General features: G+C 46.3%; 1 protein-coding gene across 4 annotated transcripts in view; it reads right to left on the bottom strand.

The window, feature by feature from the left end:
* The window catches only part of RBPMS (RNA binding protein, mRNA processing factor), a 193,848-nt gene extending 182,946 nt beyond the window's left edge, over positions 1-10,902 (bottom strand). The window contains exons 1-2 of one of the 4 annotated variants that reach the window (XM_066235044.1): positions 10,885-10,902; positions 9,455-9,717 (exon numbers count right to left, since the gene is read on the bottom strand). In XM_066235044.1, the coding sequence (XP_066091141.1) occupies positions 9,455-9,520 (66 nt within the window). In that variant the 5' untranslated portion in view covers positions 9,521-9,717; positions 10,885-10,902. Of the gene's footprint in view, positions 1-8,892; positions 8,932-9,454; positions 10,162-10,884 lie in introns of those variants that run through there. The other 3 variants (XM_066235041.1, XR_010726027.1, XM_066235043.1) reach the window with 3 other exon arrangements.
* Positions 10,903-14,477: the final 3,575 nt, after the last annotated feature.

Genomic DNA, 14,477 nt, shown 5'->3' with positions numbered 1-14,477 from the left:
GCACCACTGCAGAAAATGTCAACTTTTACCCACTAGCTGTAAAACCTCGGGCAAATGACTTCATAGCTCAGAGCCTCCGCTTTCTTATCCCTACACATAGGATGATAGCACTTCATCTGGTTGTTTGCTCAAGTGCAATGTTGAAAACACAGTGGACACGACTCAGTAAATGCTTAATGAATTCACATGCAGAAAAATCCATACACGCTTTTACAAGTCTGATCGTATTTGGATAGACACCTGATCTTCAACTCTCCCTCCAATTAATTTCCTTACACGTTAAATAAGATCGAAAAGAAGATCTGGGCAACAAACATGATCTTGGCGTGAGTTAGAGCTCTAACAATTCTCTCGCTCGCTCGCTCGTTAATGGGGAAATGCTTTGAGGTCCTTAGGAATTGGGCTTTGAAAAGTGGAGAGGGGAGAAAGCATCAGAACCCAGTGATCTGGCCTCGGAGAGGCTGCATGGACTCCAGCAGCTCCCACGTTCTCTCTATGGATTAGCAAGGCCCTGGGGAGAAGCAATTACCAACGTTTTTCGGTCCCCTGTCACCCAGCATCCCCAGGCAGGCACAGGACGGAAGGGAGTGTGAGAGAGTGGAGTGTGTGTGTCCCGGTCCGTCCCTCCCCCACGCCAAAACACATCCTGCCAGTAGAGAGGGATCCTGTATTGAAAAACAGATGCCTCTTTGGAAACTCACACATTTTAAGTCCTGTAAATCACACATGCTGGGTGAAGTAATTACACTTTTGTAGCACTTCCTCTCAGAGCACAAAGGAAATTCTGGTACTTCTGTAATAAGATAGCACTTTCTATGTTGGACCTTCTCTCCTGGGGCCCACCTATCCACCCTGTACACGGGCACAGGAGAAATTTTCACAAGACAGTATCCTGGGGGTTCGAAGGAAAACGTTGCGCTTTTTTTTTTTAAATCTCTGAGATTTCTCATAGGATAATGTTAGCCACCTGTCAGCATACTTATCTAGTGACGCAGTTCAGGAAAAGCAGAGGAATGTCACTTAAAAATCAACTCCTGAGAAATAAAGGCTAATTCAAAATAGAAATTGGCCCCCAACTATTTTCATGAGTTGGTGTGATGCACCTCAATGTTGAAACTCCCAGAGTTCCCACACCTTTGCCAAACTCAAGGAGCCACGAGGACTGAGCTGAGGACTGAGCTAGGTTGCTACGGCAGTCCCTTAGCATCTAAATTTGTGTGACAATACTCTGTCACGGCCTGGAATCTGGAGCTAATCTTCCTGGTGTGACTGGCATTTATTACTGGCTATTTGCTTTTCCTCCACTATTCTGCATACTCTGCACCATACTGGCTGCAGCAGGGTTAAAACCTATTAGAAACGCAAACCCAGGTTTGTTCGTTGTCTTAAATTCCCAATCATCTTCTCCTTTTTCTTTCTTCACTGGCAGAGCCTCCGCCGTGAGCAGAACAGGCAGCACAGCTTAGGAGAACACGACGTGAATGAGTTGAAAATATGACCCACAGAACAGATGACTCTGTGGTCTCTGGCTCATCGTACTATTTATTTTAAGCCCCTTGTCCCAATAAAGTCAGAAAAGAACAAAGCAGCCTGGGGAAATTTTTTCTTAAGAAAACACTCCAGCTTCTCCAGCCGTCCAAACCCACCTACAAGTGTTCTGGTGGCCTGACCTTCCCTTCTGGGTATGCAGCAGGGAATGGTGGCTGAGAGCCTGGAAATCCTGGGAATTAACCACCGATTTTAGAGGGAAATGAGTTCAATTTCCTTTGACTCTAGATGGAAACCAAAAAAAAAAAAAAAAGTGTATGAGAATATCTAGACACCTAGATTTTTCTAAGCTCCTCCCCATTGAGGCTTTCAAATGGATAAGCAGACCAAACACTATTAGCTTACAAGTAGGCAGAGCATGCGCAATACATTGTTATGTTCCTAAACGAAAGAGTGCTTTAACATTTTTGCTTTCTTTTTTCCCCCAGGAATTTCCAGTTCTCTCCCTCTCCCCAAACACTTTTTTTTTTTCATACAGGTAAAATGTTAAGTCAAATGGACTTCTCTTCCGTTGCCTACCCACACAGGCTTCCTAGGAACTAGAGTCCCAGCACCTCTCTCCAGTTTTCTGGGCACCCTCACTCGCGTTGCCCACATATTTTCAGTTCCCAGCTATGGACTGAATTGTTCTGAAAGTCGCTTTTCAAGATCAAACTTCTGCATCGCACAGTCTCTTTAGCTTCTCCTTGACCACTTGTCTTCTCCTTTCCACCTCTTCAATTCTGTCCTTCTACAAATACAGCCAGCAGCGAGCTCATCCTCCGCTGGGCTAGAAGAGCCCAAGGCTTCCCAGATGCAGCTCGGCTTCTCTGCCCGCCTCTGACGGCTGCCCAGGCCCCTGAACACACCTCTGTGTCTCCGGTTCAGCCGCCACTGCCCAACACTGCCTTGCTTTAAGGCCAGGACTCTCTCAACAAATATCCCCAACTCTGCTGCATTCCCTTTCCCACTGGAACATCCCAGAATGCCAGGTCCCTCGTACACAGCAGCCCAGCTCCCATCCCAAGATAGAGTCTGACTCATTCCCGGGCATAGAAGACCAGCTTCTCCACGGTCTCCCCACCAATGCCCGCCTCCCTCCCTCCCAGGTGCATCCTGGTCCTGACTTCCCTTCCTCTCCTGCCCTGCCTTGCTTGCTGTCACCAAAAGGGATCTTTATTTTTTAAAAAGTCTCTGTGTTTTCATATAAGCCAATCTTTCTCCCACTTTCTCAAACGTTTTCCCTCATCTGGCTAAGTCTTAATTGAGACTTAGCTCAAATGTCACCTCTTTTCAAAGCTTTCTCTGACACGGCTCCGTCACCCTCTCCTCCTTGCAGTGTGGACTGTGTTCCCACTTTAACTTGACTTGGCCTGTTTGATGAAACAAAGCCATCACCACCCAGCTGGGAGGACTACCTCTTATCTCTCACAGATCTTGGCATCCCCCGAATCTGCACATGAGGGCCCCAGTACTCGGTGTCTCAGTGGCTCCGCAGTGGCTCCCAGAAAATGAGGTCCATCATCATGGTAACACCCACATTGGCTGTGCTGAGGATCAGAACACATCAAGAGCTGGGCCGTTACTTGACACAGTAAATACTCAAATGTTAGCAATCATTTCTTGAGTGACTGGATAAGAAGAGTTCTGAAAACTTACAGATCAAATATTCCAGTATGTTTTTTTCTATCAGTTCAAAATGACAAACTGGGCAACCTTATTCTTTTTTTTTACTTATTCATTTTAGACAGGAGAGAGAGAGAGAGAGAGAGAGAATATGAATGGGGGGAGGAGCAGGAAGCATCAACTCCCATATGTGCCTTGACCTGGCAAGCCGGGGTTTCGAACCAGCGACCTCAGCGTTCCAGGTCGACGCACTATCCACTGCGCCACTGCAGGTCAGGCCGGCAACCTTATTCTTATAAATGCAAATATGTACATTGGTTTTATATGTGTATTTTTTATATGCAGTCAAGCACTCCCCCCTTTCCGGCCCCAACAATATACACAACGCATTGAAGTTGTTCAAAAGACTTCCTCCTTTGAGGTTAAAGTCTCAAACCTCCCTCCCCACCAAAAAAGAGTCACATTCAAGTTATCCTCAGACATCTAGAAAGCTCACCCCCATCAGGGGTGATGTTCCGATAGCAGCACAGCATCAGTGTAAGTATCTGATCCTCCGGGGCCTCGAGCCCAATGAGCCATGCGCCACTTTTGCTCCGGCTATTATTAAGACTCATTCCCCTCATTCCTTCCTGAGTTTCTTCTTTGACCAAAGCTAGCACTGTTCAAGAGGAACATTTGCATTCCCTCTGCCCTCCCCCCAGGCCGACACTAAGGTGCCAAATGAAACTGAACACAAACATTCCACAGTGGTTGTCACACAGAGCAGGCTTGTTTGCGAACTCGGGGAGCTCGGTGCTACGCCACCAAGGTTTCTAGAAGCTCCTGTCCGGAGGGACAACGTGAGTTCCACAGCAAAAACCAAATTCTAAGGGTGAAAAATCAAAACGCACCCCATAACGGGCAGGCCCGCATGGGCAGTGGCTGCTGGATGGACCAGGCCTGCTCACCTGGGCACTCAACTGGAGGCAGTTCATTTCCCAGGCGATCCACCTGACGTTCCTAAATCCCCTGCGGACATGGGATCTCAATCACAAACACTTGCTGCTTCGGAACAGCTTACCTATACAAAGTCATCACACCAACCCTACCAATAAGTCCACTGCATATGTTTATAAATTATGCATTTATTAAGAACTGTGTATGCATGTAGCTTACAGCTGTATGTGGTAGGTCTCTGGTGCTGGGGCACTATTTTTGAGTAGGTGGTGAGTACTGGGAATGGTGATAAGATGTCATATATCTTTTTTAAAAAACTACAGGAAGGAAGGTAGTGATTCGTGAATTCAATGTAGATAACGAAGTTCAATGGAGATAATGTGGAGAGAGAGGTGGAACTGTGTGGAAAATCATCTCGTTGGGATTGGGACATTCAGGGGATGGGATCCTACACAAACGTAGGCTGCCCTGGATTCCTGCCTTGGGAGCAGCTCAGGCTAAATCAGGAGGAAAATGATGGTTGAAGCAAATGGTTTGCAGGGTATAAAAGCACGTGAGGGCAATCCTGAGTGTCAGGTTAGGACCTTCCAGTGTGGAGAACAGAGTAAGGAGTGCCAAAGGAGCCGGCATCAGAGGACACGGTGACATGGTACAGGGATGGACTGAGGAGGCTGAGGAGAACAAAGAGCTGCTGAAGATCACTATAATGAGCCAGGATAAACAAATGGCTGAGATAAACATCGCAAAGAGCCTACAGAGGTTTGATGCCTGCAGCAAAGCTTGTGAATAAAACCAAATGTAACCAACCCAAGGGTTTTGTGACACCTTATAGATATGGCAAGAAAATTTAATGACATCTAGAGAGCAAAATATTTCAACTGTTTTCGTTCACGTGCTCGTTTTAGAAAATTCAGAAAGTACGGAAAAGCATCAGAAAGTAAATAAAAATGATCTATAGTTATACACCAATCAGTAACTTTTATTAATATTGGGTTTTCTATGTGTATCTTTTAAAAGAACTGGCATCACATAGTATACATCTTTTAAATTTACTCTTTTTCAATTAATGTTATAACATTAAAGACTATCCCCTCAATTAAGATGTAGTTGGAAGCCGGAAGACACAATATCAGTCTCTCCCACACAGCCTTCAAAGGAAGCGTTGCAATGCCACCGCCTTGGTTCGAAGATTTCTGGCCTCCCAAACTGTGAGAGAATACACATTTCTGGTGTTTTAAGCCACCCAAATATTGTTTTCTTCCCTGTCCCAACATTAATCACTTTGGTCCCCAAAGCAAAAATTAATATGAACCCCACAAAAATGAAATAAAAGCATCTCCAAAGGGAACCTCTGCCCTACCCTATCCAAACTGTCTATCCAATAAACAAACGGCACTGGAAACAAAGAGACTCCACGTGAGCACAAAGGTTCATCGGGGAAATTTTAAAGCCACTACTGGAAAAATAACAAAAGCGAATGCCATAGTGGCAATGGTCCTGCAGCATCATTTCACAAGGAAGTCACCACGTGATCATCTAAAACACTGTCACCACATCCTAGTCTATTGACCAAAGTATAAGTTTCTTGTAATAGGTTTGATTTGGAGTGACAGAGACTCCAGACTTGGTTAAATTGTATAAAACCACTCTGTCCTTTCCGCAAGTCACAATGTAGAGTCATCTTCACGCTCAACGAAAACCCGAGGCCGCCACATCAAATCGATGTGGTTCCCTCTTCTCTGCGCCAATTCAAAGAAACCATTTTCTTCATGACCCCGATATTTTGGCAAAATTACTAGGCATTTTAAAAGAAGAAATGCGAGGTCAAGATTTGTATTAACTTCTGAAGAACTGACTTTACTACGTGATTTCTGCCCAACATCTTTTTGATCGATATTACAACACTGCCAAGCTTTTTGCTTTCTCAGTTTTGAGTACAAGAAAATTCAGTCAAAGCAATTTAAGGAGAAATTACTCTGACACCGGCAAGGCAACCTAATAAAACACCTTTTAAAAATAATTTGTAATCAGCCTGAAAGTACCCAAAGACAGATAAAAATAAAAAAATCAAATCAAATTACATATTCAGCTGAAGAAATTCCTATTTTGAATATTCAGTGACTAAAAATAAATTATTTTTACCCACTACTAGAATTTTTTTTAATCTCTATATTTAAGACAATTAAGTGTAAGTCCATTACTTACATATTAATTTTAATAAAATCTGGTCAACTGCAAACTGCCAAAGGTATTTAAGAGAATCCTGCCTAGTCCAAAATTAGAGGCAAATTCTATTGTAATAATTATGAAATGATATAAGAAATAATCTAATACCCTATATATAAGCCTTATAAACCTCAGATCCCAGTAAGATTTTGACAACTGGTTTTTCTTTGTAGGAACAACTTGCATAGGAATACACATGTATAGAATACTAGAAAGCCAGCGGTGTTATCTCTTACATAGTTGGCTGGCCAAATCTTAAAATCATTTTCTTTTCCGAGTTTTAAATATTATCCAAAGCAGAAGTCCACATCCTGTCCATATTCTCAAAATCTTCCGACCTTAAAAAGCCACAGAAATTCTCCTAAATCCTAGGCTGTTTAATCTATACAGTTGGAACCAAATAAGTATTTCTGCATCAGTTATTTCAGAGTAAGCTTTAGAAGCTTCTCATGCAGGAATAAAATGTCCAAAAGATAAAAAGAACACATTTTTTTTTTAAATAGAAAATATTTGGATTCTATAATGTGGCAGAGAAAGCCTAAATTACCCTCATGATCTACGAAATAAACTATTTTCTCTTAATGATAATTGGACTCTCTCTTCCCAATCAGTTCAGTCACCACCAGAAACTACAACAAAACACATTTTCCCTCTCTTGTCATTATGTGTATACGCATTTTGTTTTGTGAGTGCTGTTTACTGGAGTCCTCAGTTAAGACTTTCAGATGTGTTTGAGGACAAATTGCTGGTCGCTGGGTGGGCAGGGAAAGAATCCAGTGTGATGGTTTTGTAGAATGCTGAACCATTAATGAGACTTACTAAAAACCATATTTATTTTACTTGTGGCTTTCAGGGTTAGACAAAAAAGGTCAGGAGTTTTACAAAATCAAAACATAAATCCAAAACAGGGAATTAGAGCAAAATTACCTGGATCATTCAGGCCAACTTACTCACTTTTCCTTAACTTTTAACATTAAAAACCCTTTCTCCTCATGGTGTACATGGTTCCACACTCCACCTCTTGTACAGTTTGGGTTCTGAAATCTTCCTAACTGTCCTCTTATTTTTAAAATAATAAAAACCTTGTTAAAGCTACTGTCACCTTCTAGGACCACATGCCATTCCGGCCTGAACAGGAACAGTCAGAGGGCATCAGGACAGGTAAGAGGCAGTGACTACTGGGATCCCCCTTGATTGTACTTGGACACAACCTCACACATGAAGGCGACCAGGAACCGGGAAGACAACACCTGAGTGCTGTCAGCAGTGAGGCTGAGAACGATCAACCAGAAAAATGTGACTTTTCTCTATTTAATTCTATCAAGTTAAGTAGGTTACGGTTTTGGAACCCTCAAACCTTGTTTCCTACCTACCAAAAGCAAAAAGGAAGAAGAAATCTAATTTGTCTGATTAACTTTTTCCATTTACAAGTTTTCTCAATTGGGTGAACAGAGAAAGAGGGTTTCATACAATATAGCCTCACGTAATAGAAACAGAAAGGTTTCTCAAGCAATTATTACTTTGGTGTGTTAGTAGGTGAATTAGTTAAATGTAGCAATTCTTTTTAAAAAAAGCAAACTTGTCATCATTTTTAGTCTTACATTTCAATGGTAGGGAAAATAAATAGCAAAGCAGCCAGCAAGGTTGGAAAAAAAAAAAATAGAACCTGAAATTTGAATCTTTATTTCTTTGAAAAAGAAAATGTCAATACTGTTCCTTCACTTATAGTTAAAAAGAAGTCACCAATACCTTTCAAAATAACCATTTATAATCGAGTGGGCAATTTCCTCAAGTGAGAAGGCAATTTTCTGGCTTGCTGCAATTCACCTAAATTATACTATCATACTATTGTGTTAAGAATAAAATCTTGTATTAATTTTGCATGATCTTAAGTCTCTCCTTTATCTTCCTCATTTAAACAGTTCCCATTTTGCAAGTGGGAAATGTGTTGATGAATTATATATATTTATTAAATCCTCCACAAAGTTGGGTTCCACTATCAGAATTTTAGTTTGCACATAACTCAATATCTGAATAATAACCTCAACATCCTAACCCCTTTAGAATCTGCTTACCATTCTATTAACTTTATATATTAGGATACACTACCTCTAAGAATGCTTGATAGGTGACATCTAGATGCATGCTTCCTTGCATCTAACTCATACTCTAAAGTTCCTTCTAGAATGTTTAAGAGCTTAAGTAGGTAGGATCTTAAAAGGTGGGCGAAAAATACTGTTTCCTGGATTCCTGATAATATGCCTGCAGGAACAGAACCAGTGAGTAAGATAACACAAAATATCCTCACGACAAACTTCTGAAACGCGTGTTTAGCAGTTCCCTCCTTCCCTTGGTGAAACTTTGTTTCTATCCAAAGAACGCTGCACAGCGGCAACATTCTTATCGTCAGTAGAGACCCACATTAAGTGTACACTCGGAAGTCAAAGTCCTATTAAAATAGCCTCTATGATCATTTGGTGGACTGTAAAGTTTTAAACGCCCCCCTCCCTCCCACCCCCGCCCCCCGCTCCCCGCTCCCCACAATCGCATCGCCCTAAATGTACAAAACCTAATCACCCAGGTTCGGGGTCTTTGACTCATCAGAAAAGAATGCGGCTCGGGAGTTATCTATTAATCCAAAGTGCCTCCGCTGGAAAGATATTTCACCAAGAACTTTCAATGCTGAAAGGGAGGGGGCAGGGAACAGAAGATATCTTTTAAGACAAACTTTCCCTAAGTTCTTCCTTAAACCGCACGCACAAACACACCCCACAACTTCCAGCGCCAGACGCAGAACTAAGTCCTGACCCTCCGGGTCCCAATAACCTGAGGTCAGTCAGGAGTCATTTCTCGATTCCGCTTTTAAAATCTCGGGCAAACAAAGCTGAGCATTATGCTTACAAAAGTCTCCGAAAAGTCCTCAGTTACGCAATTTTAGGCACGCACCCACAAAAACACAACACAAAAAAACACTCTTCGAGGAGACACCCTCCCGGGGCCACCGTCTGGAGTGACTCCCAAGCCCTGGACCGCGGCGCCCCGGGACCCGCGCCCCGCCGGCCTCGCCCGCACCGGGGGCACAGCCCGCGCGCGGCCAGCGTCCCAGGTCGTGCCCGCCACCGCGCGAGCCGCTCCGTACCTCTTCCTCCTGAAGGTTGGCCTCGCTCGGGGTGTTCTCCTTCTCGGCTTTGACGCCGTTGTTCATCTTCCCGGTCCTTGCTCGCCGGACAGGGCTGGGGCGCGGGGCTGGGCGAGGGCGAGCTCGCCCGCTCTTCCCTTCCCCGGGCGCGGCGGGCTGGAGCCGGGCAGCAGCGGCTCGGGCTCCCGGGCGCGGCGCGGCTGCGGCGGCCGGCGACTCAGGAAGTGCGAGGGCGACTCCGGGCAAGGCGAGGCGCCGGCTGACTGAGGAGGGGACGGAGACAATCGGGACCCGGGCGGGAGACCTGGAGAGCGAGGGCGGGCGCGAGGGAGGGAGGGAAGGAAGGAAGGAAGGAAGGAAGGAAGAAAGGATGGGGCGAGGACGCGCGTCGCAAGAGTCACCCGAGAGTTGGGGAGGTGGCCGACTGGGGCTGGGGGCGGCCGCAACCCGAGCCCAGCAGCTCCTGCGGGAGGGGTGAGGCGCGCCCAGGGGGGAGGCGGAGGAGGAGGAGGAGGAGGAGGAGGAGGCGGCGGCGGCGGCGCGGAGCGGCGGGCGCGGCTGGGACGCGGGGACCGAGAGCCGCTGAGTGCGCGCTCCAGCCAGGCTCTGGGAAGTCCGGATCCGAGCAGCTCCCTTTCTCTCGCCTGCCTTCCTCCCCTCCCTCCCCTCCTCCTCTCCCCCCTCCTCTCTCCGCCCTCCCTGGACTGGGCTGCAGGCTGTCGCCCGGAGGGACAGCGCGAGGACCGCGAAGCCCCCCGCCGGAGGAGGGGCCGCGCCGGGGAGGGGCCGCGGGGGATGCCGCCGACCCCCAGCCCGGGCTGCGCGGTAGGTCGGAGGATTAGGGCTGGGAGCGCGAGGGGTGGGCAGGTCCTCAGGGTAACCTCGGGTGGGCGCCCCGGCGGCGGTGCGGGGCCCGAGCGGGCGGACTGGCGTGGCGGTGCGCGCGAGCTGGGCGCGGGGCTCGGGAGAACCAGGCCCTACCCGAGCGACAGCCGCGAAGTGCGATGTGCTAGTTTTGTTTGCTGGCTTCTCTCGAGGGACTTGCACTCCTATCCCTAAGCCTACCTCTCCTTTTCAGTACCGGGTTAGACCCATTTCTTCCCTTCCTAGTCGGTGGCTGGAAATGACAAGATACGAGAACTCGAGTGACATCCGGGGGCGGCCCGCGCTGGCGCTCACAGGCACAGCCTGGAGCCCACCTCCCACGCCCGGCCCTCCAACACCTCCGCGGCCTCCCCGCACCCGCCGAGGTCGACCTCCACGAGGCTCCCCGGGGCCCCAGTTCAGATTCCTCTCGCAGCCCTTATCAGACTGTTCTGCAATTATTTGTTGACCTGGCTGTCTTTCTCACTCTTTTGAGAGAATCTCCCTGGAAGACAAAACCGTGCACTGGTTATCTTTTTAATCCCGCGGCTTTTAAAATACGCTACCTGGTATACAGTAGACACTGGACAAATATTTGTTGGCTAAGGAAATATTCCTCCCTACAAGCCGAGCTGGAGGCCAATACAGATGATCTTCAGAGGGTTAGAGCAGCTTAAAAGGGAGGGGGCGGGGTGCTCGGCCTTCTGGGAGGTCAGAGCACGAGGCTCGCTTCTGCACTCCCCCCGGACTGCGTGGTGGCCTTTTCTCACCTGTGGAATGGCGTGGTTATGCTGATCGCTCAGGAGTTTGCTTATTAGAGATGAAAGGTCGATAGAGCAGAGCCGTGGCACCTAGCACCCATTCTTACCCAGTTTTAAGCTTGCAATACATGGGAGCTGACATTATTAGGGAAATTTCCATGTATTCCCGGACCATGGAGAGCTTTCCCAATACTGTATCATTTAAGTTTTTCAAACGTGACTGCTACACACACATGAATTTAAAACTCCATACATCAGTAGGTTCTCCTTAACTTCTCCTTTTCATCACAGAGACAAAGCACAATATCTAATTATTTATTTGCTTGCTTAACTGTTTATCCCTTTCGACCCCCTCCCCCACCCCACTGGACATTCTTTATGAACTGGTTTGAGTGCTGCTAGGAATGGGGCGAGGGTTGCTGTGGAAATTGAAGATAAGGCTTCCGTGTTGGGGAGCTTAAAGTAGTGTTGTGGCGACAAGATACCCAAAACAACTCCACGGCAACATAATCGCAGGTCCTGGTTCAAGTTGTGGAAAGCAAAGAAAATATGATACCTGCTTTAAGAACATATTGAAGAGAAAAAGAGTGGTGACACTTGTCTTTACCTACTGGATTTTTCTTTGGTGGGTGAGGGGAGTCTGAAGATTTTGATACAGGGATTTGGTTGCCGTCACGATGTCATTTCTCTCTAGGGGAAAAGAAAGGTGTGTCCTGGATGAAAATAAACCCGGTGGATTCAACTTGCAATTGAAGTTCAGAGGCGGCAAGGGCGGCAATTAACCTGGAAACTTGGACAGGAGTTTCCACTTCCCGTTCCTCACTCGGTTATATGAGGAACCACGAGGGGGCAATGTCTTCCCGAGCAATGGCTGAGTGGTGGTCTTGGGGCCTCGTGCTGACCAATAATGGCAGCGCGTTACCCTCCTTAGCCTTTCTGGCCTTTTACTGAATATATTTCACTGAAAGGCATTGTGTTGCTGGAGCCTGGCAAAGGCCCAAGAAAAATGACAGCCGATCTAGTCATTGATGGTTCTAGTCGGACTCCATTGTGAGTAGGTGGAAGTTGTGTGATTCCAGGACGCTGGGAGAACCTCCTCTGACCCCGCCCAGGGAAACGTGGCTTAATTCCAAACGGAGAACCTGACTCCTTTGCCTTTAAGCCAAGCCAGTACTTTGTTCATTGTTAAAAGTCAAAAATCTCTGGGATAAAAAGCAAGAATAAGTTTCATGAGAGGATCCTCGTTTGGCTTGTTCATTGTTGTGTGCCCAGAACCTATACAGTGCCTAACACATAGTAGGCTCTCAATAATTATTTTTGAATGAATAAACAAATTGTCTTATCAGTTTTGAGTCTCAGGCTTGAATGACATGATGGGGCAGGAAGGTTGGAATTCGCAGAAGGATCTCAGCATGAAAAGCTACGGAAAGAGGACTAGGCAGATACATGGTAGTGGTCTTTATTTGTTATTTTGCAGAGGGGAGACCCTAGATAGAGCTTGTGCAGAATGGAGCAACTGATGAGATTTCAAGAAATAAAAAATCGCACCACTCAGCCGTCAACTGACACATCAGGCACTTGACAACAAAGCAGGGAGACCTAGACTATATGGTCAACGGGGAGAGTGAAATTCAGGGTTCTCAGAAAAGCGTGTGGGGCTGGGGTAATAATATGCCAGTAAGAGGGGAATTCCTGTTTTGTCTTTTTTGTGTATTAAGAATGGTTTAGACTTATTTGGGACAACAGTAGAGTCATGTTGCCAACAAAACTCCGTAAAAATCTGTAAATGTGGCTGTTTGTAAAACTTTGTGCATGTGGGGAAAGAGGGTGGGGATAGGGGGTGGGGAATGTACAATCCTTCAGGATATAAATGATCTTTGTGACCTGTTTACTACTTCAAAGAAAGTTCCAAAAGTGAGATCTCCTCAGTAGCAATAGTTTCCAGACTCACTAAGAGTTATAAGACAACAAAGGGACTTTATATTCTAGAAAAATCGGGCTAATGATCAAGAAACATCTGCTCTCTGTCCTGCCCACCACCCTACCGCATTGCTTCTGGCCTAGCAGGTTACATACCGATTGATAGGGAAAGATTGTATGCACCTGTAGTTTTTATTACTCATCTCAGCTTCTCTGGCAGTATTCACTTGGAGGCATGTTTTAAGAAATCTGAACCTATAATTATGTCTTAAATGTTTCTCTGGGAATCGCAGGCATTAAGGTTTATTCTAGGCATGGCTTTGGATCTATGTTAGCGCAGCAGCAGAAGGCTATGTTGGGATTGTTAACTCTTCTGCATCCTCTGCTGGACCAAAAAAGTTTTTTGAGGCAGAGTCTGTGTTTTATTGGGTTTTCTCATCCTTGACATTCCTTTTTTCCCATCACCCACTCCTAACCCCCTCCAGGCCATCATCATCTTCCCCTGATTTTTTTTTTTTTTTTTTTTTTTTTTTTGCATTTTTCTGAAGTTGGAAACAGGGAGAGACAGTCAGACAGACTCCCGCATGTGCCCGACCGGGATCCACCCGGCTCTGCCCACCAGGGGGCGATGCTCTGCCCATCCTGGGCGTCGCCATGTTGCGACCAGAGCCACTCTAGAGCCTGAGGCAGAGGCCACAGAGCCATCCTCAGTGCCTGGACCATCTTTGCTCCAATGGAGCCTTGGCTGCGGGAGGGGAAGAGAGAGACAGAGAGGAAGGTGCGGCGGAGGGGTGGAGAAGCAAATGGGCGCTTCTCCTGTGTGCCCTGGCCGGGAATCTAACCCGGGTCCTCCGCACGCTAGGCCGACGCTCTACCACTGAGCCAACCGGCCAGGGCTTCCCCTGATTTATTTATTACTTTTTAGCCTGGTGTGGCTAAACACACACACCAGGATATTTACCATCTTCACCAATTTTTTTTTTTTAACTATCTTAACCATTTTTAAGTGTACGGTTCAGTAGGATACCGAATATTCACATTGTTGTACAGCATCCTCCTGATCTTTACCTCCTAGACCAGTGGTCCCCAACCTTTATTGGGCCACGGACCGGTTTAATGTCAGAAAATATTTTCACGAATTGGCCTTTAAGGTGGGACGGATAAATGTATCACGTGACCGAGACAAGCATCAAGAGTGAGTCTTAGACGCAAGTAACAGAGGGAATCTGATCATTTTTTAAAAATAAAACATCGTTCAGACTTAAATATAAATAAAACGGAAATAATGTAACTTATTTATTCTTTCTCTGGGTACCAGTACCAAATGGCCCACGGTCCGGTCCTGGTCCGGGGGTTGGAGACCACTGTCCTAGACAGTTCTGAGGTTCAGTCACTTCCTGCAGTTATCTGTGGAAGCCCGTGCAGCCATGTGGGGAGGCCCGCCCTCTGGTGAGGACTCCAGCCCCTGCAGAGCTCTC

This window comes from Saccopteryx bilineata, chromosome 6, assembly GCF_036850765.1.
Source record: "Saccopteryx bilineata isolate mSacBil1 chromosome 6, mSacBil1_pri_phased_curated, whole genome shotgun sequence".
Classification (NCBI taxonomy): domain Eukaryota; kingdom Metazoa; phylum Chordata; class Mammalia; order Chiroptera; family Emballonuridae; genus Saccopteryx; species Saccopteryx bilineata.
Note: the sequence above shows the minus strand (reverse complement) of the source record. Positions and strands in the feature narration are given on the sequence as shown.